The sequence below is a fragment of the Passer montanus genome, unplaced genomic scaffold (genome assembly GCF_014805655.1).
Source record: "Passer montanus isolate IOZ18808 unplaced genomic scaffold, ASM1480565v1 scaffold12, whole genome shotgun sequence".
In the NCBI taxonomy this organism is placed as follows: domain Eukaryota; kingdom Metazoa; phylum Chordata; class Aves; order Passeriformes; family Passeridae; genus Passer; species Passer montanus.
The window spans coordinates 5329656-5354474 of record NW_024358722.1 but is presented as its reverse complement, the minus strand read 5'-3'; the positions used below and the strand labels follow the sequence as shown (position 1 = coordinate 5354474).

At 40.2% G+C, this 24819-nt stretch overlaps 1 protein-coding gene across 3 annotated transcripts; it reads left to right on the top strand.

Annotated features, from left to right (window-relative positions):
- The first annotated feature begins 866 nt into the window (after positions 1 to 866).
- Positions 867 to 23487, top strand: MOCS1 (molybdenum cofactor synthesis 1). 3 transcript variants are annotated; one of them, XM_039697701.1, is made up of 10 exons: positions 867 to 999; positions 1625 to 1792; positions 7012 to 7176; positions 11823 to 11884; positions 12130 to 12241; positions 12528 to 12640; positions 13270 to 13380; positions 14176 to 14296; positions 15558 to 15605; positions 19526 to 23487. In XM_039697701.1, exons 2-10 carry the CDS (start codon positions 1636 to 1638, stop codon positions 20392 to 20394), a joined length of 1758 nt encoding a protein of 585 aa, XP_039553635.1. In that variant the 5' UTR covers positions 867 to 999; positions 1625 to 1635; the 3' UTR covers positions 20395 to 23487. The 3 variants fall into 3 exon arrangements, with proteins under 3 accessions (XP_039553635.1, XP_039553637.1, XP_039553636.1); XM_039697703.1 differs by having other exon boundaries at positions 15558 to 15620; positions 19526 to 20003; XM_039697702.1 differs by lacking the exon at positions 15558 to 15605.
- Positions 23488 to 24819: the final 1332 nt, after the last annotated feature.

Below are 24819 nucleotides of genomic sequence, written 5' to 3'. Positions count from 1 at the left end.
AGCTCCAGCCATGTGAGCAGCTTTGTGGCCTCATCTGGTCTTGCTCCAGCAGCTCCTCATCCCTCTTATGCCCTCATTCTAGAGGGAAAATACTCATATTTCCTTAAAATTATGCTGCTCTAGAATGTATTACATTGTGCTTAAAAAAAACCCCAGAATTTTAAGTAGAAATCACTTGTAATATTCACTTCATGACAGTTAATAAAGAAATTTTAAAAATTCTGATATTTTTATTCAATTTGAACAGGTATTTAGAATCGCACGCTTCTCTTCCAGTTCCACCATGCCCTGCATTATTTGTCATCTTTTAACTGAGACAAGCCTTTTGGAAGTATTCTGTTTTATGGATTTAGGCAGGAAGACTTTGTTGGAAATGAAGACAGTTGTCATAAAACATAATTGTATATAGCAATAATTCAGTATTGCTGTTAACAAGATGTAAATATTGCACATGGAATATGGTAGGAACACAAGCAGAGATGCAGTGTTTCATCAGCTTCAGGTTCTCTTGTGCTAAAGTACAGAAAGGTCCCCTTCTCTATAGTTTCATTTACCCAAGGGCTGTAGTGAGCATAGGTCATCCTGGATCATTGATTCTGGGAAGAGACAGGCAGTTGAACAAAAACACCTTCTATTCTGCACAAAAAGCCTGAAGTACGTGGGGCAAAGATGGGGAAAATTGTAGAAATTAATTAAGACTGGGTGTGAAACTTAACAACTGGCCACTTTTCACAATGGTTTTCCTTCGGCAGCTATGTGGGGAAGAATAGAATAATAATTATCAGTTGAGTTCAAAGTTGATATTTATACAGCAAGTTGACAGGGTAGCTATTCAAATATTTAACACTTGCTTGTTTTTGTTACAGGAATTACAGAGCTCAGGAAGAGAACGCTTTGTGCTAGAACATGCTGCTCCATTCTCTGCTTTTTTGACGGACAGCTTTGGGCGGCAGCACAATTACTTGCGGATTTCGTTGACTGAGAAATGCAACCTCAGGTGTAAGTGTCTGCTGTTTCCTTGCACAAAACTCCTCTTCACATATTGTACAAAAGTCAAGGTTTGGGTTAGGGTATTATTGCTGTGTTGGCCCTGTGCTGTTTCTTGTCTTCACAAAGTAATAATAAATGATGGATAGAGACTAATTGAGGCTGAGCTACTGGTGATGTGGGAAGCCTGGAGCAAGCCTAGGGATCTACCAGAGACAGGTGGAAGTGACAGATCTTTTATCAGACTTAGTGTGGTTTAGATAATGACGCTTGTGTGTCCGAAGTCTCCCTAAGCAGGAGAGCTCATACCTAGGCATTCCCACAATTACTTCCGCAAAGTCTGGTGATGTCCCAGTGCTGGCTGCTTGAACTCGGTCTCTCTATTTGAATGCAGTTTAGATAGAAGTACAGTCATCTTTTTCTTCAGAGTGGATCCATTGTAATTTTGAGGCATATCAGATTAGTCTTCCTCTGAAGTAAACCAGGAAATTGTTAGAAGATTGTAAAATTTTTGCACAGTTGGTGTCGTTTGGCATCCATTAAAGACAGCTGCCTTTGGTACATTTTGCCCATCAATATTAGATTAATTGTTGCGGCTTATTTTTTGCCTCATGTATTTCTGTAACTTTTGTTTCAGGTCAGTACTGTATGCCTGAGGAAGGTGTTCAGCTGACTCCGAAATCAGAGCTCCTAACTGCCCAGGAGATAATCACCTTAGCCAGGCTGTTTGTGAAAGAAGGTGTGGACAAGATCCGACTGACAGGTGGAGAGCCACTTATCCGTCCCGATGTGGTGGATATTGTGGGTGAGTTCCAAATCAGTACAGAGTGTTTCAAAGTGACTTGGTACGTGTTGGTGCTAGAATTGCTCTTACAGCTATCTACTGACAGTCTGGCAACCAGAGGAATAATTACACATTTGCTGTGGTGCTTTTCCCCAACATTGTGAAATGCAAGGTGCCTTTCAGAAAATTTCCAGTTCTAATGTGTTGCTTGGATGGAAATTGCGTGTCTTTGTATTATACCAGCTGAACTTAGCATTGTTTTTTATTCAACATCTATTTCAGTAGCTTGCAATAGTGCAGCCTGAGGGTGAAAAATCAAGAACATACATGATGAGGTCCTCAGTGGGGAGGAACAAGTGATATGTGCTTACAAACAAAACAAGTTTTCTCTTTAATTTTTCAGGAGTGTGGTTTCTTCGTGGTTTTTGTTTTGCTGCCTTGATAACAGGTGTCATTGCTTGTGTTTAATAAGGAAAGGTGGGAAAACCTGTTTTTACAGTTAGTGGTGAGGACTGTTATTTCAATGGAAGGTAAATTACTTGGTAAATTTTAGAAGTCTGTCTGCTTTGATTTGTATTTGTTAAATGACACTGCCTGGATCTTTCTTCTTGAGTCGGGTGCTTTTTTTCCTCTGTCCAAAATCTCATATCTTGCAGTAGATTTTTGTAGTGGCAATGTATTAGATTAAGGTTGTGTAGGTGGGTGCACTTTGGTGTATTGTAGGCAACTGAACTTGTCTGTTTCTGGGCATATACTCTTCTAAGTAATGAAGATAAGAAGAGGTTTATGTGGAGGAAGGAGGTCTTGAAAGAAGAGAAATTGCCTACCAATGCAGTAAGCTATTGTGCAGAAAATGGTCCCTTTCTCTGCTCTGTTTTGTTCAGCATTTGGATGGAAGACCTTTTCCAAAGAAGGCGACCTTCTAAGGGAAGCAGCAGAGCTGTTGTAGTTTGTAGAACTGACCTGTTCATAGCTGGAAAAGGTGTGACTGAAGTGAGCTGGGGTGTGTCTTGTTGAACTTTGATTGTGAATTCTGAAATTGCACTAACTTTTTAGAACTCAGAAATATCATTGTCTCGATCATTTTGCCCATTCATGATGGATTTGGAGTGGTTTTAGTACTGAGGAAGCTATATGCCTTTCAAGAGACATGTTTCTTTCAAGATAATAGATTCTTTCCAATGATAATGGTATAATTGTTGGCTCCTGTAAAGGGAGCTAGATTTATAAATTAGGTTGCAATTTAAAATGCAATAAAGCTTTGCAGTTCAGCTCATAATATTGGCATGAAAACAAGTTCAAACCAACCATGCCACCAGTTCAGTGCAGAACTTTCTTCCCTAGTGTATTGTAGGCACCTTTTTATTTATCAGTGGTAGCTAATGACTTAACACAGTACTTATGATACTGATAGCCAGGTCACCCCAAATTCTTATTGTATTCCTGCAATCCAGAAGTATTGGTACAGGAAGGATAGACATCTTTTTTGTTTTGGTTTATTCCAGTGATAGAATTCTCGAAGGTTTATTTTTTGTGCCTGAAAGGAAGAAATTGATCTTTTTGAACCACTGGATTTTCATTATTCTGCCTGTGTTCCTGTTCACAGCTGAACTTTGACAGATTCATAGTGATCATTTTAATGGATAGCAATAGTGATCTTGGGGTGAAGGTAAGGGATGTCAAGATGTTTGTCATGTTGTATTAGTTCATTCTGTTGTGGATTTGTATTAGTCTGGTTGGATTTTTTTAAGGCCTGTTGAAAATTGTTGAATTATGTCTACAAACACTTTCTGTTTTCCCAGACTTTGGTGTTACTCTATGGTGCCCCAGTCTGGGATCAAGATAAGAGATCTTAAAAGTATATATATCAATGTAATAACTATAATAATTATAAAGTGAATTAACAATGTATTAGGAAAACTCGTTGAGGAAAAATCAAGCCCAAAAATGTCTTCTGCAGAATTTGAGTAAAGCATCTTTATTGAAGCCATCTTAGCACAATGTATTGGTTTGGTCTGGGATAGGGTTAGTCTGGTTTTCTCGATGGTTTTGGAGAAGCTGGCTACAATATCTCAGGTACTGAATTGGGTTGAGGTTTAAGTTAAGTTTACTTTCAGCAAGCCTTTCTACAAGCTAGAGATGATCTGTGAAATACCAGTAAAGCTCAAAAATGTTAATGCTGGATTTCTGTTACCAAATTTTTTTATTACAGAATTTCAAGTGTTTTATAGTTGTGTCAATGAACAGATGTAATTTGAGGCTCCTGTCGGAGACCATGCTATTCAGAGACCTGCTACAGTTCTTTAGATTATTTAAAATCTTTTAACAGATGCATGTACATAAGCTGTGAGTCAGCATCTAACACTTGCTGAAAGCTAAATTATATCCTGGAAACTGCTGAAAACATATGTTTGAGACTTTTCTGAAGCAGCTGATAGTGAAATATAGAATCCATCCACTTTGAGATACTCAAAGTTTAAATAAGCACTGGATATAAACTCTCTGATAGTTATTTGCTATTAGTAGTCTGAGGAGTACACATCTACACTGATGAAATCATTTTCCATGGGGTGCAGGGTGGAATATTGGATGCCTTTTCATAGCAACTTTTTATACCCATTTCAAGAGTGAAGTGATGTAGGACAGACTTAGTTAATGTGTTAGGAAGCATGCACAAATTTTCTGGAGTCAGTCGGGAGAAGTGCAGTTAAGGAAATGATTGGAGGAGAATATGTAAGAAAATTGTCTATTTAAGAAGATGCTCCTGATCCTAAAGGAAAACATTAATGTCAAGTTGTAGTAATAACATATCCTCTGAAAAGAGAGAGACACAGCTCTCCCAGGATTTTCCTGGGAAGCTGTGAGAAACTGTGAGAAAGCTCTGAGAAAGAATTAAAACAATTATTATTCCAATCTCTACACCTAGCAGGCAATCTCTGTTTGTCAGTGTTACTTATAAGAAAGAGTTGTCCTTCTTAACCAATAAATGAGAGAAAATTCCTAAAGGCCAGTCAGGTCATAAATCCATCATTATTTTAATAAAAACTATAAATTTCTGAAAATAAAGTACCTTTTCATACCTTCTGATAATAAAATCTCTATATCACCTTTGTCTGTCCCCGATACCCTGTCAGTAATAGTAAAGTGGTTTATTTCATGGCTCAAGCTTGACATAAAAGTTTTAGCTTCATGCTATGGACTTACAGCATCTGTTCTGTTTCCTTTTCTTGTTAGGTTTTGTCCCTTGTCTTTGCTTGTGCTGATTGGTGCTAAAGCAGTGACCAAAGGTCAGCAAACAGGTTTAATACAGTTACAAGGAGAGTTACAAAGTTATGAAGTCTCTTTAATCCCTTTTAATTTTGGAGGTCAACAAGCCAAGAAACCAAGACACTGCAAAGGTCACACCTGGTAGAGGGTTCTGACTTGTACTTTTTAATTTGTTCTTTTTAGTGTTAAGCTTCCATCTCTAACTTTTCACAGTTGTTTACTGTCCAGTTTGTTACTACAGTTGATTCCATGTATTAGTGTATTTGCAGTGCCTCATCCTGTATCTTGCCCTGTCTGATGAGGAAAAAGATGCATGGACATCAGCTGCTGCCTGCGCTGATCTAATCAACTGGTGCTGCTTCTTAAATTTTTTTCCATTTTAGACTGCAGAATGACATTAGTTTTAGTCAATACCTTTATGCATTTTACATTTCTACCAATGAAACCTCAACCTATGGCATCTAGACTTTTTTCCCCACTCATTTTGAGGTTGAGCATTTTGTGTGTTCTGAGACTATAAATAAAAGTAGTGATGTTCCCAAACTATCCTCTGGCTGTAGCATGTATCCTTTACTCTCACAAAGATTAGGCTGCTAGTGATAGCTAGTGTTAAATAATCTTTGGTGAAATTGAGCTGCTAGCACTTATCCTCTAGGAAGAGGTTATTCTTGGTCATTTGGGAGGACTTTGAGAGCTGAAGGCCAGGGAAAAAATCTCTTTTAGTAAAGATTGCTCTTTCGCTACAACTTCATGTCTTTATGGAGCTCTTAATCATGTTCCAAAATACTGCTGCTGTAAACTTCAGCATCTTTGCTATGACCTAGCTTGACCCATTCCAGTGTTCTGGACTTGGCTTAGGGTGAATATTTTGAAAAGAGCTAGGCAATGAGATAAAGCAGAAATAAAGCCCTTATCAACTTGAGTAAATAGAGGTAAAATAGTGAGGGACAAAGGGACTGTGAAATATTTGTGCTGTAATTGCAGCTGCCTCAAGAGTAAGGATTCTTCAAATATTTCTTAAATAATTAGGGTGGAGGCTATGAGGGAGGGAGGAAAAACCAAAGTAAATTATTTTGCTGTGGCTCTGCTTCTGCAAGTTGTTTATGAGGGTTTTTTTCTTGTTTGTTATTGTACTGATAATTGGAGGTTTGAAAGCTTATCTCTGGAGATCTGATATGCTGAGGATTTCTGCATTTGGCTTATGAGGAGGCATCTCTTTTCTAAATCTTAATCTCATTATATTAGCTGTTTCTTACACTTTCCTTTTGTTAGCCATTTTTTAGTGCCTTGCGTAAGCACTCTCCAGTCAGCCAGGCTACCACTGGTAATGGAAATACTTCAGTTGTCAAGTGCAAATGTTTTGTCCCTTTGGATGTTGTTGCCTTGGATTCTCTGTAATAGTCTAGTATGTTGACCTTTTTCTGTTTAGTTAGGACTGCATGTGGTATTTCTTTCATAAGTTTAAACTTCTACTGCTGGCAGCTACCTCTGGGTTAGAACTGGTTTTTGGTAAAGCGTTGTAGGATAGAAGTTGCTAAATAAACAGGTCAGGTGTCAGTTGTGAAAGGGATGGCTTGCTGCTTTATTATTGCAGAACATGAAATTCAGTTTGCAAAGGTGGATAAGGAAGAGAAAGTACACAAAATCAGGGACTGCCTTTCAACAATAAAGTAGGTGTTTAAGAAATTAGGAACAAAACTAGTGTGTATTTTAATAGAACAAAACTTCACCACCAGTTTCGCTTGCAATAAACTGTTCTCTCATATCTTTTGAAATGGATTTGTGCTAAAATTGGTCTCTTAAACCAGTATAACTGGAGGCCAAAGGCCGAAGCACTGAAGTGTCCACATTTTCTTCACACATTCTTCATACATTTTTCTTTGTTTCACAAATCTTTTGGGTTTTCTGTGTAACCTTTAAACATTTTAGTTTAACTACTTTTTTAAAGTGTTCTTGTTACTTTTCTTTCCTAGGTGAGCTGCACAAGCTGGAAGGGCTGAAAACCATTGCTGTCACAACCAATGGGATCAACTTAACCAGACTGCTGCCCCAACTGAAGGAAGCAGGACTAAATGCCATTAACATTAGCCTGGATACTTTAGTGCCAGCTAAATTTGAGTTCATTGTCCGAAGGAAAGGTACAAACTTGTCTTCTAAGGCAACTGTGTTAATACTTGCAGGAATGTCCTGAGTTGTTTACTGTATCTTTCGCAGTCAGTTACTTGGGGGGGGGGAAGTGAATTGCTATCCTTCTGAGGGTAGGAAAAGTAGTCTATACTAGATTTTTCAGTAGTGACTCCTTTTTCCTCCTTTCTGTAAAGCTTAGCAGGTAGAGCCCCTTTAATTGGATCTGGTAAGTAGAAGATGCTCAACTTACCACAGTTAGTCATGTGGTTAGTCATATAATCTATAATTGGTTAGTCATAGTTCTCAAGAGGACTCTCCATATCTTGTGTTAGTCTTGTGTACTGTTCTTCTTTAATACTGTTCAAAAAACCCAGATGTTTTTGCTATACCGCCTGGGGACAAAGACACCACAAGAACTGAACTTCTTGTCATTAATTGTGGCAGTTTCTGGAAGTTATATTTGGGGTGTGCTAGCAGTGGTCTCACTTGTGGTTAGCGATGTTCCGTATCCACTACTTTTTAATAGGAATAAACATAAACCATGCCTGAGGTAATTTGAGGAGGGCTCTTGGCTTTGCAACTTCTCTCCTACTGAGCAAGTAATTGCAAGTAAAATTTTAAAATTGCTTGGATATGCCCAGTCTTACAGATTCTGGTTTAAATGAATCCTAAAGCTGATGGAGCTCAACTTCATGGTTGGGCTTCCTTCCAAACTAAAACTTATTTTATGTTGTATCATTCTCTTCCTGTCCAGCACTAACTTCAGCAGTCTGTGAACTTCTAATTTTGACAAAACCTCTAAGTAGCCACCAGATGGTGCAACAGCCTCAGGTACATGTAGGGAAAGGATTGTACAAATCTGGAATGCTGTGAGAAGTAATGTCAGCATTTGAATCTCTGCTAGCAAACCGAAGTTCTGCTGGCAGGTGCAGGAAGGTGTCCTTGTCAACAGTCACTATGGGAGCACTACTTCAGTGTCATGTTTCTGTGTCATGGTGCAGAAATCAGTTCCTGTCATAAAGCTGAATGGAGCATTATCTTTCCAGTGTAGGCTCTTGCATTGATCTGGTTGTGTCATGGCACAGTTGGCTCCCAGAGTGGTATCTGGTAATCACAAACAGTCATTGACTGTGCTCTTTCCTTCTGCTCTCTGTGTTTGAGTATTATCTGGTGTGTGACATTCATTAGGAGCAAGCCCTTCTTTTACCACTGAAGGGGCAAACCTGAGCCTCCAGCTTCCTGAATTATATATATATCTCAAACAGAGATCTTCACGTCTGATTAGAAGCTGCTAGGAGTGTGCTGCTTATAAAGTAAACTAAAAGTTATTAGGTGATGAAGGTAATTTTTATTTATACAAATGTTCTCTTCTGCCTTTAAAGAAAAAAAAGATATTTTACTAACAAAGAGAGAAATTGCTCAACTGAACAGCATAGACAATGAACAGGGAAATTTCTATTACTGAATACTTTTTTAAGAGGAGAAAAAGTCTCCAAATCATAGATGTTTTTTCTAAGCAGAGATCAGGTAAAAATAGTAACATTGAGTTCTACCGCTTTGGGTTTTTTCTTTTTTTTTTTCTTTTGTTAAGGTTAAAGGCTGAAATTATGTAAAGTGTTTTTTGCTGATGGTGGTTTGTTGGTTTTTTTTGTGGGTTTTTTGTGTTTTTTTTGTTTGTTTTTTTTTGATGGTGGGGTCTTTTGGTTTTTTTTGTTTTGGGTTTTCTTGGTTGGGATTTTTTTGTTGGTTTTTTGTTGTTGGGGGTTGTTTTTTCTTTTTTTGGTTTTTTTTTTGTTTTGGGTTTTTTTGGTTGGGATTTTTTTGTTGGTGTTTTGTTGTTGGGGGTTGTTTTTTCTTTTTTTGGTTTTTATTTGGTTTTTTTTTTTGGGGGGGGAAGGTTTTTTTGAGGGTTTTTATTTAATAGGGGATTTCTAAGTATGGAATCAGCAGAGAATAGAGTGCCCTACTGAGCTACCATGTCTCCTGTGGCAGTTCCAGAGGCAACAAGATATAGCTCTGTTAAGGTGAGAGGGATTCCTGGTCTTGGACTCCTACAGACTGGTAACTTCTCTGAAAAGTAAAGGTGGCATCTGATTATGGAGCTTACCAGGAACTTGAGAAACTTGGAATAATTTCTGTCTTTTGATGGAAAGTTGATGTACAGTTTAAGAAGATGCAGAAAATGTGCATATTTGTTGCAGGTGCCCTGCATCACATCTGCTCCTACTTGCAGATGGTTGGGATGGACAAAATGACTGTGAGATCATCAGCGATTTCACTGACGTGTGAAAGCATTTTAGAGTACCATAATATTTTTACTTTTTCCAATCTACCACTTTCTAAGGGATGAACAAATCAAAAATGCTTTCATGCAGGTAGCCAGTCTAACTTGCTTCATGGCCTGTCCTTTTTTTTTTTTTCTGTGTGTGTTTCATACAAGGAAAATGAGGTACTGATACGTTGTACCATTAAATGTAGGCCTGAAGCCTTTTTTCCTGTAAGGATTAAGTGCTGGGAGGTTTTGTTCCATATAGGATTTTTCTAGGTGGCTCTAAGGTTCTCTGTACTATAAATCTGGCTAAAGTTCTGACTTCAGAAGAAATCAAATATGATGAAAGTATTGAAATTTTTCGTTGGGTAAAAGAGGAGAAGTGGTTGCTTCCTGGCCTTTTTTGTTACGTTGAATTTCTCCTTTCTATAATTCTGTGGTCACAGATTAGATTTTCTGAGCAGTAGCAGAGATTTTTGATCCCATTCATGGCTCTGGATTGTGCTTACAGCAGTCTATCGTTATCTCTATTGCCATAATCTGCCTGCAATCATGCTTAATTGGAATGAGATCTACCACAGGTGCTGGAAACTTCCTGGGCACATGCACAAGTAGGTGGTGATTGAGAAGGGTGACAGGCCATAACTGCCAACAGTTGTTTGCAAGAGTTATTTCACTGTGTAAAATAACTGCTCTTCACCACTTTTTGCAGCCAGGATTAGCGTCAGAACTGGCTTATTAAATACTTGTATCTTCTGCTTCCCCTGTCCATGCTTTATGATGCCTCTACTAATCAGAGAGCAGTGAAGTAAAATTTCTGTCTCTTTCTCTGATGCATCCCATATTAAGTATGCACAGAATACTACTGAGTTACTGCTTTTTTCTGCTAAAACACCTGCAGAGTAATGAAGGTATCATCTGTTCACTAGAGAATCTGAGTTTCCAGTAGATCACAGCTAAGGAAAGGAGGGTGATGGACCTGTGCAGAAAAACATCTGACTAGGAGCAGCATGGGGATTGTCATCAAAACTTCTGACACATACTGCCCTTTTATTAGCAAGTACAAAGTATTTGCTGTTGAAGATTACAGCTTTGGAAGAAGGAGCTGAGTCTCATACAGTGTTTGGTCTCTCATACTGAAGTTTCATGTGCAGAATGGGAATGGAATTTAGTCTAGAAGCTGCCAGGGTAGAAGAGGTATTCACAAACATGGGCCAAGCAGCTGAGCACCCCCACTCACCAGAAATGTGTGCCCAGAGCTTGGGAGTTTGCTGTCTCATTCTTCTCACCTCTGTTCTCTGGCAGCTGCTGAGCTTGGCAGAGAGGGAATAATACACAAAATATGGAATGGATGTCTTGATGAAAGGTTTTAACTTTAAAGAAAGTAGACAGAAGAGGGAGTTTGAATGAGATCATTAAGAGGCTTTCCTAAATGACCTTGGAATTCTAAAACTGCATCGTTGCTTTATTTTTCTTTCACCTTTAAGAGATACATGTAGGGGCAAAGACTCTTGCCCTAAATTAACTATATATTTCTGTTTGAGAGCAGCTGGCAGGTGTAGGCCACACTAAATGGTAGAATGAAACTGGGCACTTCATTCCTTGAAGTCACTGTAATTTTTTACATCTTTGTTTTCAAGGGTCAAAGGCCAATGGAATTGCTTTCCTAAATGCTCTAATCCCTGCCACATTTTGTTCACTAATTTCCCGTGTTTAGTCATAAAAATGATGATCCTGAAAAATGCTGCCTCTGATCTTGTGACTAATGGATAGTCAGTAGCTTTGGGAAGCCAATTATATCTGTAGCCAAGGTTGAACAGGAAATCAAGGGCCTTTGTTGTTCCTAAACCCATTCCACCCCAAATGTACTTTAGAAAAATCCTTTTAAAATTCACTTAGCGACATTGCTGTCTGATTCAGAACAGAGAAATTCTGTCATTGTAGAAAAGACACAAGCCATTACTATAAAATAAACATTCATTTATTATTCCTTCTTCAGTGCATCTGGAGGCAGTTCATAAATTCTTTCCACTCCCTTTAAGAAGAATGTAACACAAGGAAAGCTGTCTTACAGGGAAGTGCAGAATCTTATGCTAATAATATGTGGATATCCAGATATATAAAAAATCATACCAGTATTGTTGATTACTCAAATATCAGTTAAATATTGATCTCAATGATTTGAGCACAGTAACTTGGTAGTCTTTGGGGGTTGTGAGGCGGGGCTAATAATTAAAGTATTTTTATTTGCAGCTGTTCTTACTTGCAGCCTTATCTACTGAATCAGATTGGTTTTTATTTGTCATCTCTTTGTCTTGTACTAAATAACCACCTTTTGCATTCTGCTTTGAAACAATAAAATTATTTTTCACTCTTTTTGTGTCTTAGGCTTTCACAAGGTAATGGAAGGAATCCACAAAGCCACTGAACTTGGCTACCATCCTGTTAAGGTAAAGCCAGTGTTTATTTACTCTGAAACTGTTTTGTTCTACCATACATACAGATCACCTGATGAGGAATTTATTATATTCCATCTCACCTCCCACCCCAGCCCGTAAATAATTTTTAGTAAAACTGGAGAAAAACTTGAAGATCTCATCAAGAAGTAACGAGGAGAATTCATGTCATCTCCTTTGCAGCTGGGGGTGCAGGTCATACTGTGCTCACCAGTTTCAGGTGTCTGCTTTACTTGCAGGTAAACTGTGTGGTGATGCGAGGCTTTAATGAGGATGAAGTGCTGGACTTTGTGGATTTCACAAAGGATCTGCCCCTTGACGTGCGGTTCATAGAATACATGCCCTTTGATGGTAAGTACTGCTGCTTTCAGATTCTTCTTGGACAGAAGTGAGCTGGCTGGTGGATATTCACCCCATGGACTTACTTCTGGAGGTTTTGATAAGCTCTTTAAGGGAATTAGGAATTCCCTGAAGTTTTTTGCAGGTTATCTTCTTCCCTCCATAAGCTGTAGAAGAACTCATTGGGGCTGGGACACCTCGGCTTAGGTGACACTTTGAGAGAATTTGAAGGTGGTTCTCTGCTAATTAAGAAAATAAAATCCACAGTCTAAGGTTAGGTTGGTTTTGTTAATTCTAGGCAATAAATGGAACTTCAAGAAGATGGTGAGCTACAAAGAAATGCTTGATACAATTAAACAACGATGGCCAGAATTGGAGAAATTACCCTGTGAGACTTCCAGCACAGCCAAGGTGGGGTTGGACAGAGAATGTGTGAAACATGCCCCCATTCCTTCCCTGCCCCAAATTCCCAAATTGTCCCAAGTTCAGCATTGATTTTTGACAACCAAAGGAAAACTCTTGGGTTTTGGTCAAGCTGCCTTGCATGAGACTTGATGCTTATGAAGTCCTAGTCATAGTCTGTACCTTTATAAATACAAGGTGTTATCTCGATGTATTTTTGGTCAGATATAAACAATGCCCGGCCTGTATCCTGTATTTATAGCTTTTGAAACTTCTGTCAGTCTGTGTCTGCACATTAACAATCCTGATGGAAGAGTTGTTCAGTGGGAAGGAAAACTATTGCTTTAGAGTGTACAGTGCCAAATGGGAAATTTCTAGCTCATTCTCCTACAGGCATCGCCTGTTAGTTGATAACTACAAGAGGAAGCATTTAACAAGTTTGGGATTTCTAGGAACAGGGCAGAATACACTGGAACACCTGAAAAAAAGTGACTTTGCTCTTAGGTTTTCTTTGATATGATCTTAGAGCCGAAGAAAATGTATGTTAAAATAGATTTTCTGGTCTTTAGGCAGGTGGAACTATGAAAGTTAGGAGTCTGTATTTGACTCTTTTTTTTTTCTCCTCTGCATTTCTTTAGAGTTACAAAGTTCCACATTTCCAGGGACAAATCAGCTTTATCACCTCCATGTCAGAGCACTTCTGTGGATCCTGCAATCGGCTGAGGATAACAGCAGATGGGAACCTAAAGGTTGGTAGTGAAGCAGGATTCTTTTAAATTTCATGCAGTGAAAACAGTGTTGAAATTCATGCCTTAAAAAGTAGCTGGGATGTGTGCATAATTATTACCAACTAGCTCCTGTTTATCTATCCTTCATAAACTCTTGTTCCATCTTGTCAGGTTGTTAGGGAGATGTTACATCACCTTTTTTTTGGTTTCTCTGTTTTGCTAACTTCAGTTATAAAACATGGTTGCAAGGCCAGTAAATATAAACATTTATTCTAATCTTTGATTGAAAATCATCTTAAACATGTGACAAGCAGATGATTTCCCATTAAAAAAGGGTCCAAGCAGCTGTGAGGGCTTGGCTTTTGCATTCCACAAGGATCTTGTCTTGTTTCTCAAACAACTTGTAACTCTTCTCCTTCAAGAGCAGCCTGTACATTTGCTCAATAACTGTAGAACAAGGAGGGATAACCATTTCCTGCCACGTTGAAACTGGCAGTTTCTGGGGGAAAATTAAAGTTTTCAATTAAAACTTGGCACTTACACATTGTCACCTGATATTGACAACAGCTGTGCTGCTGCCTAACATCAGATGACCGACGCAGCCTGAAGGTCCAATGAGCTTAGGCTGCATAAACATCCCAAGCTGTCTGCGTGTACATGAGGAGAGATAAAGAAAACAATCTCCATAAATGTTCCTTTCAATAGGGTAGGCCTCTTCAAAGCTCTTCACTCTGAGGTTAGTACAAAATACTTGTAAAAGTAATTTATTTTATTCTTTCTTATTTCTCCTCTTCTGCTTCCCTGGGTTGGCTGCAGGTGTGCCTTTTTGGGAATTCAGAAGTTTCCTTGAGGGATCACCTACGGTCAGGTGCTTCAGATGAGGAGTTGATTCAAATCATTGGAGCAGCAGTGGGCAGAAAAAAGAAACAGCATGCTGGTATGTTCATTGTACTTTGTTGAGATATAACAGCAGTGATAGCAAAAACAATTCCTGGTACTTGTAACCTTCCATGAGAGTTAGAATCCAAACTGTCTGAAAGACTTTTGGACTGGCTTCTGCTCTCAGATGCAAATACCACTGCTCATGACAGCGACAGCAAAGTGTAAAGGTAAGTAGTAGTACTGGGTCCCTTTTTTTAAAATCAGTTTATTGTAAAAGAAGGACTAAATTGAGCTGTCAATCCAAGTACTATATTAACATGTTTCTAGAAGTGACAAATCTCTTTGTCACCATGCAGGACTTTGTGGATACTCATCTAGTGCTCTGCATAAGGTTGTGACATAAGGTCTGTGATGATGCAGTCACATTCTCAGGCTGCATTTGTCTTTTCTGAATTTATATTGATGTAAACATTAACATCCGAACCTGAATTTTTGTAATCTGGCTCCAGCTGGGAATGCTGACCTCTTGTACATGAACTGGTTTTATAATCGTGGATTAGTCCCCTGTACACTGAAAATATGCTTTGGCCCTTTTGTTTTCTTGCAGATTCTGACAGATTAATAACAGTAGGTTTTTCCTTTTTCTCCTAATGTGTGAAACGAATTTAAAGGTAGCTTTTAAATCTAAGTGTAGACTAACTTGCAAAGGACATTGGTCTAACCCAGACAAAATGGTGCCTTATAAACCTAATGGAAGGTGGGGAGGGATTGGTTCCTTTATTTGTAGACCCTTTATTTTTTAATTCTGGTTTGGGAAAGGAGGGAGTGGATGGGGAAGAGTCTACTACAGTCATTTTGTCATCATCACCACTTACCTGACATTATCTTCTCCCAGTTTGTGTTAATCTCATTATTGTCCCTGGGGCTTTCTGTAATCAAACTTCTTCAAACTGGAACACTTATTCTATAGAAAACTAGAACAGTCAAATGCCATTGTTAGAGACAATTTAGTCTCAAATAGATGGAATTCAGTAGTAAGTAGACTGTGATTCATATTATAGCAAGCTTTCTGGGAAAGGGTTCTGCAGTGTGATGGACCCACAGCAGCTGGATGCCTGGAAACTCAGGCAGCTAATAGTTTTAAATTATACTGTGCTGGATTCTCTCTCCTCCAGTTCCCTTGGTCTTTACTGAGCTTTGTTTTTCCTAGTATGCAGGTTGCACTCTGAAGAGCAGAAAACTAAACATGTAAACCAGATGCATGACTTAAAGCCTAAAAAGCTGGGATGTTTATGTGTTCCTTATTTTATTTCTAGGCATGTTTAACATTTCCCGGATGAAAAACCGGCCAATGGTCCTGATTGGTGGGTGACAAATCAGTACGTAAAAAACATACAGTGATTTTGTTTGGTTTCTGTCTTTGGGGGAGCAGAGTAGATTTGGCTTCTAAGTCTAGCTTGTGGTTCTGCCATAGTTGTAGGGAAAGAAATGGGCTTCTTAATTAGCCAGTTATAGTTAACATGTTGAAGTGGAGGAGGAGGAAAGGTTTAATGTCCCTACTGAGCCTTACCTGGTTTTCCAATTGAAAGCCCTGGTTTTGTCTGCTCTAATTAAGACATTTATTACATTTTCCAAAGGGATAATCAACCTTCCTACCATCGTCCTTTGTACTCAAGTAAAACAGTATAGTTACTTATAAGACAGTTTGAGGTGAGTTTTGACTGTATTGCCATATAAACATAAAGGATGCAAAATGGAGTTTATCCATGGATTAAGAAATTCAGCTTTGTTTATAACATATATAGAGTCATGAAGCTGACAGAAATGCAAGTGTTCCTATCTCACTTCAGAATCTGACATGTGGAGCTTCATTCTTTTAAAATTGCCTCTTACTGCTGCAAAGTCTCAGAACATAACCATGTATGAAACAAGAGCCTTTCCTTCTAGTGTCTATTGAAGCTGTTTGCTAACTCTCCCTTCTGTCTGAAGCTCTGTTCATGAGTGATGTAGCACTGGTGTGGTTCTCTTACTGATTTTTAACATCTCCTTCAGTGTGATTTTACCTCGTCCATGTTGATGTTTACCTATTCTGTAAGATAGCTGTCTTTCAAAAAACCTTAAGAAACGGTTACAAGAGTTAGCTTTGTGAGGTTAATTGCAAGATGCTTTGTTTTTCCTTATCAACAAGGTGTGGGAAAAAAAGCAAACAAGGGTGAAAGACATAAACATTATGTTTCAAATCCAAACTCTCATCTTCCCATTGATGGTTTTGGAGCAGGTTAGCTGCTGGGCCGCTTTAAACACAGGTTTTAAAACAGGTACTCTGTGGGAGGGGAACATGCATTAATTTGCAGGTCTTTGCAACAGGTCATATTATAATAACTACTCTATTTTTAAACTAAGCCCCTAGGGCTTGTACTTTTGTTGCCATTATTAGGAAATAGGATCCACAGAGGTCTTTAACACAGGTCTTCACTGGGAATGGTTTTGGCTTAGTGCCTCACTTTAAAGGGCCGTAATTTTCCATGTTGGCTGGTGTGAGATTGTGCCTTTGCTTGCTTGTATTTGGCCACTGCTGCATCGTGTTCCAAAAGAAGGGTAAGGAGGACCCTTTCTTTAAAGTGTGTATTGACTTGCTGCATCAGGAAAAATTTTGTTGGGTTTCTTTTAAAGATGAAAAATACTATATTAAACTCTTGACAGCTCACTGGGACCTATATAATTTTTCAAGTTCTCTTTGAAAGAATTCCCACACTCCAAAGTTAGCATTCATAGCAATGTTTGGATGTCTACAGACCAGAACAATCCAACTTCCTTTTCAAAAGTGCTTTAACATTGTCTTACATGCAGTGAAAGAGGCAGCCTGTGCAGGTCCTCCTCCTTCAGCTGTTCCATCTCCCTTTGAGACTGACTGCTGGCAGTCACTGCATCAGTGGAGAGACTGGAGATGAGTGGCGAGTATCCCACTGTGGCACATGGGGAATCATTAGGAGATTTCCTAATTGTTTTGAATTAGTTACAAACTTCAAGTAATGCTGGCGTGCAAGCAGTCAGTGGGGGAGTGTGTGTATGGAATTAATTTAATGAAATTTAATGAATGCTGTGGAAATCACTAATTGGTTTTGCTAGATGCAGTGAGCCAAACCTGGCGTCTTCTCTGCACTGCTGTTGTCTAATCCTTTGCTGTATGGTTTGTATCTTATTTCCTGTAATCAAAATATTCCTTTCAGCAGGTTCTTCTTCTCCTGGGTTTGCTTCAGTTATGGGAATTTCCTCATTAATTTAAGTATCTCCTTCCTTCTTTTCTCCCCCTGAGATTGTGCTAGTTGGAATCTGACACAATTAAACTTGAGGTGCAGTAACAGAGTATAACGAGATGGAATTTATTAGATGGTTTCAGTATATGGTGCAGTAGAAAACCATTATCTTTTTTTTCTTTTTGGTAGGTATATGAGCAATCTGGTTGCAAATAGAGATTACTAGATACAACCTCAAGATGTGTAGGTTGTTCAGAAAAGCAAAGATGCTTTGCACTCATTGCTGTCTCTTGCAGTCTATTTACTTCCCACTTTACTTGAGCAAACCTTTCTCCCTGCTCCCACCCGCATGTGTTTACCCTGTGGAAGGAAGTACTTGTCTGCCTTTGCAGTCTGGCTTCTCCTGAAAACAAGACAGGGGTTTGGCGTCAGCTTTAAAGCTTATCAAGGAATCCAGAAGAACAGAGTGCTTTGAGTTCCCAGATTTTAAAAGGAATATTCAGGGTAGGTCCCACTATGGAAAGACAGACCTTGTCTTTCCATAGTGGGAAAGACAGAGAAATGTTGCACTCAGTACATTTATGTCCATTTAATCCCATTCCTCTGAGGTAAACACATGCCTTCAGACTTGCAGGAAACTTACTTTTAGTGTATAGACCATCAGCTGTAGATGAAAAAAGGCCTTTGCCTGAATTTAGGTTGTTGCAGTGATTATAATAATGAAATCTGTGGTTGATTTAAACTTCAGGAATGGTACTTTCAGACCAATGTTTGGAGGGTATTCTGGAAGAAAATGGTCCTAAGTGCATCAGTCTTGTTTTAGCAGAGGCTGGGACTAACAAGGAAGAGTTTGGTGGGTTTGTTTTTTAAAAAAGATGGAGGAGTACAATTAGACCTTTGTCCACACTTTGTCTACTACTGTCACGTGGACAGTCCCTGGGCAGCAGAAGTAGCTCAGCAATGTGCAGAGGGGCAGGAAGCTGCTTTGATGCACCTGTGGACAGACTGAAAAGGGAGTCCTTGGCTACCAAAGGAGGTTATTTGAGCTAACCTAATGCCACATTTCTCAGGGCAGAGGGGGGAGAAGCTTCAGAAAAAGAGAAACATGCTTATCAGTGGTGCTGTTAAACCAGGGTTTAGCCACTTACCTCTATACTGCTTTCTTTACTTACAAAATATTTTATTCACTTTTAAGTGAAAGAGACTCCTTCTGTCTTCACACTTGGCATTTAGCCCAGTGCAAATGCCAAAACCAAAGGATTAAATGGTGAAAAGGGGCAGGAGGGTTTACTACCTCTCTGCCAGCTAGGAGCTTTGCCAGCTCGACTTGGAACATGCTTCTGAGTAGATTTAAAATCTGTCTGTCAGTGAGGGGACTGTGGTTTTTCCAGTGCTTAAACTTCAGCTGTCATTAATGTGTTAAGAGCTGGCAATAATATGAGAGCTTCCCATCACCCTCTGAGATTGTAGACAGTGCAGTTGCAGTGCTTCTGGTCCCTGCTGTCCTCAAGTGCTGGCATGACCCTTCCCTGCAGAAGGAGATGAAAGGAGGAAGTGCAGCTGCCTGCGCTTGCAGGGAGGTGTTTGGAAAGGCAGAGCTGAGAATCTGAGTGTAAGAATTTCCTATTAACCCTGCCAAGCTTTTGAAAGAAGGCTGGTGCTGGGATGGTCCCAAATGGATGCTGAGATGCTGTGATTCACTTTTCTTCAGAACTGATTTTCCTATAAGCTTTCTTGGCTGCTGTTTCTCAAAAGGTGTTGATACTTTTAGAAAGGAAGTTGTTTGTTTTTATCAGGGACCGTGAAATGAGTCTGAATCATGTCATTTTTAATAGCAAACCAGGAAATGCAGGGAACTGATGAGAGAGAAGAGAAGGAGATAGAGGAAAAAAGTGGATGTTTGCAGGTTTTTGCAACACAGGAAGTCCCAAGCAGTTCTCTGACAGGGTTCTCAGCTGCTACAGGCAGTTTAGCTTTCCAGTTAGTAAGATGTTCTTCTCATCTTACTTTTTGGTTTCTTTCCCCAGAGCCTGCATTGATGTCATTCTCACTATGCCAAGATGCCCTACAGAATTCCCCACATTCAAAACAGTGGGGCCACACATTTAGCCATTGGCTGATTTTGAGAGCAAGTTTACCGAAACAAAATGGAAAAGCATCAATGAAAAATAAATTCACACAACAAATTTTCCTACCAGGATCTCACCCAGAGAAACAGTGGCACATAGCAACAGGAATTCTACAAACCCAGCTCCGGGGCTACTGTGTCTTCCAGAAGGACCCAAGCTCCACATTTGATACCAAGTGCCTTGATGCTTCTGTTGGCCAAGTTCCTGTGGATTGTCAGTCAAAAGAGGAATGTTCAGGATCTGAATTCCATACCAGCGATTCAGGATCTTGCACCAGGATACCTTGTGCCTCTGGCAACTTGACTCACACTGATGAGGAAGGACGGGCCACAATGGTTGATGTTGGAGGGAAGCCAGATTCCAGAAGAAGTGCTGTTGCTGGTGCCATGGTCCTCCTGGGTGAGAAGGCATTCAGGATGGTGAAGCAAAACCAGATGAAGAAAGGGGATGTGCTGGCAGTCGCCCAAATTGCAGGAATTCAGGGAGCCAAGCTGACCAGCCAGTTGATCCCATTGTGTCACAACATCCCTCTGTACCATGTTGAGGTGTCTCTGAGCCTAGATGAGGCCAGGCATGCAGTGGTGATTCGCAGCTCCTGTCACACCTGGGGAAGGACAGGTGTGGAGATGGAAGCTCTCACAGCTGCCAGCCTGGCTGCACTGACGGTGTACGACATGTGCAAAGCAGTCACTCACGACATCGTCATCCAAGAGGTGAAGTTGATTAGTAAGACAGGTGGGCAGAGGGGAGACTTCTCAAGGGTCTAGATAATATTCAGATACCTCCAGCCCTCTAAATGAGCACTGTTTCTGTTCAGCCTCTTACAGAAGTCCTATTGCTCAGCTGGTGGGCTTGGAGACCTCAGCAGGTGTGTACAGTATAGCAACCCCATGCCTCCAGCATTGCCGTACTCTGTCACCTCACTTCAACAGTGGAGCCAGTTTTCCCTGTTGAAAACCACGTGTATTTTCTAGAGGACACACTTCTCTACTCTGCCAGTACCTCCATTTCAGTGTCCTCATGATGAGATTGAGAAAAGATTCCTGCTTATACCACAGAGCTTTTTGGTTTGGGGTTTTTTTTTTCCTTTGTGTGAAATACACCTGCTGTCATCACACCATGCAACTGTGAGCTCTGGAAATTAAGCCACTGCTGAAAGTGCTGTTATTTGGCAACTATTTTTAAGTCAATGATTAAGATTTCAGAATTGTGTTTGTCTGTCTTTCCCCTGACTTTCTTCCTTGAATTTGGAGGGTGACAGTGAGAAGAACACAGCTGGGGAACTTCACCATAGAGATTATAAATACGGGACAGTCGGAGTCAGAGGGCAGCTCCCATCCCTTTGCAGTGCTGCTTCCCTTCACAGAATCAAAGAATCCCAGAATGAATGGGTAAGGTTGGAAAGGACAACAGTGGCTCACCTGGTCCAACCTCCCTGCTCAGGCACCCAGAGCACATAGCACAGTGTTGTGTCCAGACTGGAATATCTCCCTTGAGGAAGCCTCCATAACTTCTTTCAGCAATCTGTTTCAGTGCTGAGTCACCTGCAGAGTAAAAAAGTTCAGGTGGAACTTTTTGTGCTTCAATTTCTGTCCATTGTCTCTTGTCCTATTGCTCAGCACCACCAGGAAGAGCCTGGCTCCATAATCTTGGCATCTCCCCCTTAGACACTGATATACATTGAGACATCAGTCATCTCTTCTGGATGCTGAACAGGCCCAGCGCCCTCAGCCTTTCCTCCTAAGAGACACATTCAAGTGGGAAATACCATAATCAGTTTCAAAAGGAAAAAAAAAAAGACAGCTGTCCAGTTTTCTGCCTTGTGCCCTGCAAAACATGATGCAGAAAGAGAATTTCTTCTGGGTTTGGAAGAATTATTTTTCTGATCTGAAAGATATGTTTTACAATGTTAGAAGCATGTTCCAGCATTTCGACCTTAACACTGAAATACATGGATGCCTTGTTTGCATGCTTAAGGGATTAATTTTGCCATGCACAAAAGTAAGTATTAAGCTCTCCCTGACTTTAGAAGGAGATGTTGCACCAAGCCCTAGAAGACTCCAAATTTTTAATGCTACGGTGCAGCTCCTAGTAACCAGCAACCTGTGTAGTTCAGACAGATAAAACAGACTTTAATACTAGTGGCCACTTGGAAAGTGAAGGTATTTACTATTGCCTCTGCCAGAGTGTTTTCCTGCATGTTTCTCTAATTTGCTTTTCATTAAGTCTTCTGGCCTTGGAGCACTTAAGTGTCCCCATAAATGTAGCAGTGGCCAGAGTCATGTAGCATTAATTAGCCTTGGTAATTAACTGTCCTAGAGAAGAAATTACTCAACATTCTTGTTAATATTAATGGCTGCTTTTCAAATGTTAGTTTAAGTGCTCTAAACAGGGTGTTACTGGTTGCTTATGGCTATTGTGAAGCTGCACATTATTCAGGGTGCTCCCTCCTTAAACACAGGGTTAAAGACACTACCAAAAAATCATCTTAAGCTTAAGAGGTTAAAGTACTGTGAGCACACCACACTGCCGTGCACATCCTGCTCATATAAAGTACGCACAGGTCTCAGATGAGGAGGCAATAGGTTTTGCTACAGATCCTTCACAAATCTCTTACACCAGCTACAACAAAAAGCGTTCTTTCCATTGCAGGTGGATTGATTTGATTCTTTTTTTGTTATCATTGTAAGATAAGGTACAGAGAGTGACAGCAGCTATAGCTGAAAGGGAAAGAAATCTGGAAAGCTTCATGCCCAAAATCCATAACTATTTGTACATTAATTATGTAGTTTAGGAATGGTATTCCCCAATTTAGTGTTCCATGTTCGCTCACGCCCCGCTCCCAGAGGCTGCAGAGGAGAATTTGGAGGCACAGCAGATAAAGATCATGGATTCCGGTAAGAATTTACTGGAAACAGCAATGGAATAAGAAAATGAGCAGCAACACCTTCAATAATAGAGAGAACAGGCACTACATGACCGCTCCCTTACCAGAAGAGACCCCTTCTCTGGTCCCCATAATAACCCCCCCATACTGTTAGCCATGCCCTCTCTTGGATCCTGCAAAAATTACCCATGTCCTGGCCAGAACCAGGACAATCTACATGCATTGTTACAGTCTTGACCCCCAGTCATCCCAGGAGTGTAGCTAGCACTGCCATATTGATACCAGTAATCCCACCCAATCCTGCACATATGAGAGATTGCATTAATCTGTGGAACTGCTGTGCCCATAGCACAAAAGGTTCCTTAGCTTATCATGGAAACAAAGTGCCAGGAAAAGGAAGCACATGTACAACCAGCTAAGTCTACTGACTGATACAAGCACTTACCTCCCCACACCATGCACAACACACCCTGCCGTCCTGGCCTACCCCAGGCTCTAACTAATTTTGAAAATGAAAAACAAACTTGAGGTACGCAGTAGCAATAAAACAATGCTTTGGGCATATGATTCAAGTTTGCTGTCATGCTGTAAAGCTCACACAAAGGACTCAGGGCCATACCAGGGACTGCTGAGCACACGCATGATTACCACGCACATCTCGCTACTTACGCACATTTCACTACTTCCTTGGTTTGAGAGCGGCTGGAAGTACAGGGCAAACTGACTTCGGTGCCACTTTATGCTCATGTTACATTATCAAGTCTTTAAACTATGCACATTTATAGGTAATGAACCAAACATGAGTCAACATTTTGCGAGGGAAATGGGTTGAGAGCACTCTTGTGTTTCTGTGGTGCTGGGTGGGCCATGGTGTAATATATGTTGATGATGTTGATGACTACTTTTTGGAGGCTTGCTTTTTTTGTCCACTGTATTTTTAATAAATACTAGTTGCAATGGAGTGTGGTTTGCATTACTTTGAATATCCTTTTTATTTATGTTTCTGTGTTTTAACCCAAAAGCTTCTATGAACAGTTACCTCAGGACAAGCAACAAGACAGGCTTTGCAAGTTGCATGATTAGTCAGCACTTAGCAAGGGATCAGTCATAATAACTTACTACTATAAAGAACCTATTTTTTTTTTGCTGTTGAGAGAAACTCATTTTAATCTGGCTGTTCTTAAACTGTGTAATCCTGTGGGTTTAACATCATAATTTATCATCTCTTGTCATTATTCCAGCTTCTCCCACAAGCCTGCTCTGAGCCAGTGGCTGTGTATAACATCACTGCTTTTTCTTCCAGAAGTGGGGCCTTCAGAGCTCTTCCTCCTAGTCTGAGTGACCACAACTGAAACCAAAGTTCAGGGAAGTGCCCGTATAAAAGCCCATCCATCTTGTATCACGAATAAACCTTAAGAGAAATTCCCCGTCTCATTCATCTGAACTTCCAGGAAAGCTCTCGAGTCTCCTGCTACCAAGAAGGCATCAGTGACCTTAGAGGTCTTTTCCAACCTAAATGATTTTAAGATTCCAAATGCTGTCATTCCTAAAATAAGCACATCATTTTTCTAGGAGCAGAAACAGAGTAAAGCACCAAGCCCACCACCTCCTTCTCTTGAAGGGTGCCATAAGAGTTCAAGTTGCACTTTTGTGCATGTCAAACACTGACATGAAAATACAAAGAGCTGAAAATGCAAATACTGCAGATCACAGCAACCCTCACAGTAGAGTTTTTGCCTGCTGGAAACTCAGCTGTCCCAGCTCATGGCCCATTTGTGTGTTACAGTCTGTTCACTGCTAATCCAGGCTGAATCCTTTGGGGCATCTCAGCCCACATCCTGCCCACATCCTGCCACTAGTTATTCCACCCTCACACTGTCCTTTTAAAAACTGGATGCAGCGTATAAGGACAAGCTGGCAGAAGCTGATCATCTGATCATTAAGAATTCTTAAAGAGATTAAATCCATGTCAAAAGAGCAGTGCTTTCAGGAAGGAGAATGGGCCATGTGGGGAAGGGAAGATAGCTTGAAATATTTCAGGGAGGGACTATTTTTTTTCTGAATGGGAACTGCTCAAAACCAGATTCTAAGAGCAACAACAGCTGAACAATAAAAGGAGCAATTAATTTTGTTAGCCATTTTCAGCCCCTGCTGACCTGCAGTGATTCCCTATAAATTCCCTGTTATTCAGATTTACATGGTATTTGAACAGAATCTGGCCCTTGGTCCTGCCCCTTCCCTGGCATTTCGCTGGTTCTCGGCTCCCTCTGGCTGCCTCAGCAGAGTCAGGCAGGCTTGGAACAGC

Bases quoted from the DNA above. Each gene is read 5' to 3' on its own strand.
- MOCS1 (XM_039697701.1), top strand. From the start codon at position 1,636: ATGCCTGAGGAAGGTGTTCAGCTGACTCCGAAATCAGAGCTCCTAACT. The intron at 11,885-12,129 runs GTAAAGCCAGTG...CTTTACTTGCAG, and splicing joins TTGGCTACCATCCTGTTAAG to GTAAACTGTGTGGTGATGCG. The intron at 13,381-14,175 runs GTTGGTAGTGAA...GGTTGGCTGCAG, and splicing joins CAGCAGATGGGAACCTAAAG to GTGTGCCTTTTTGGGAATTC.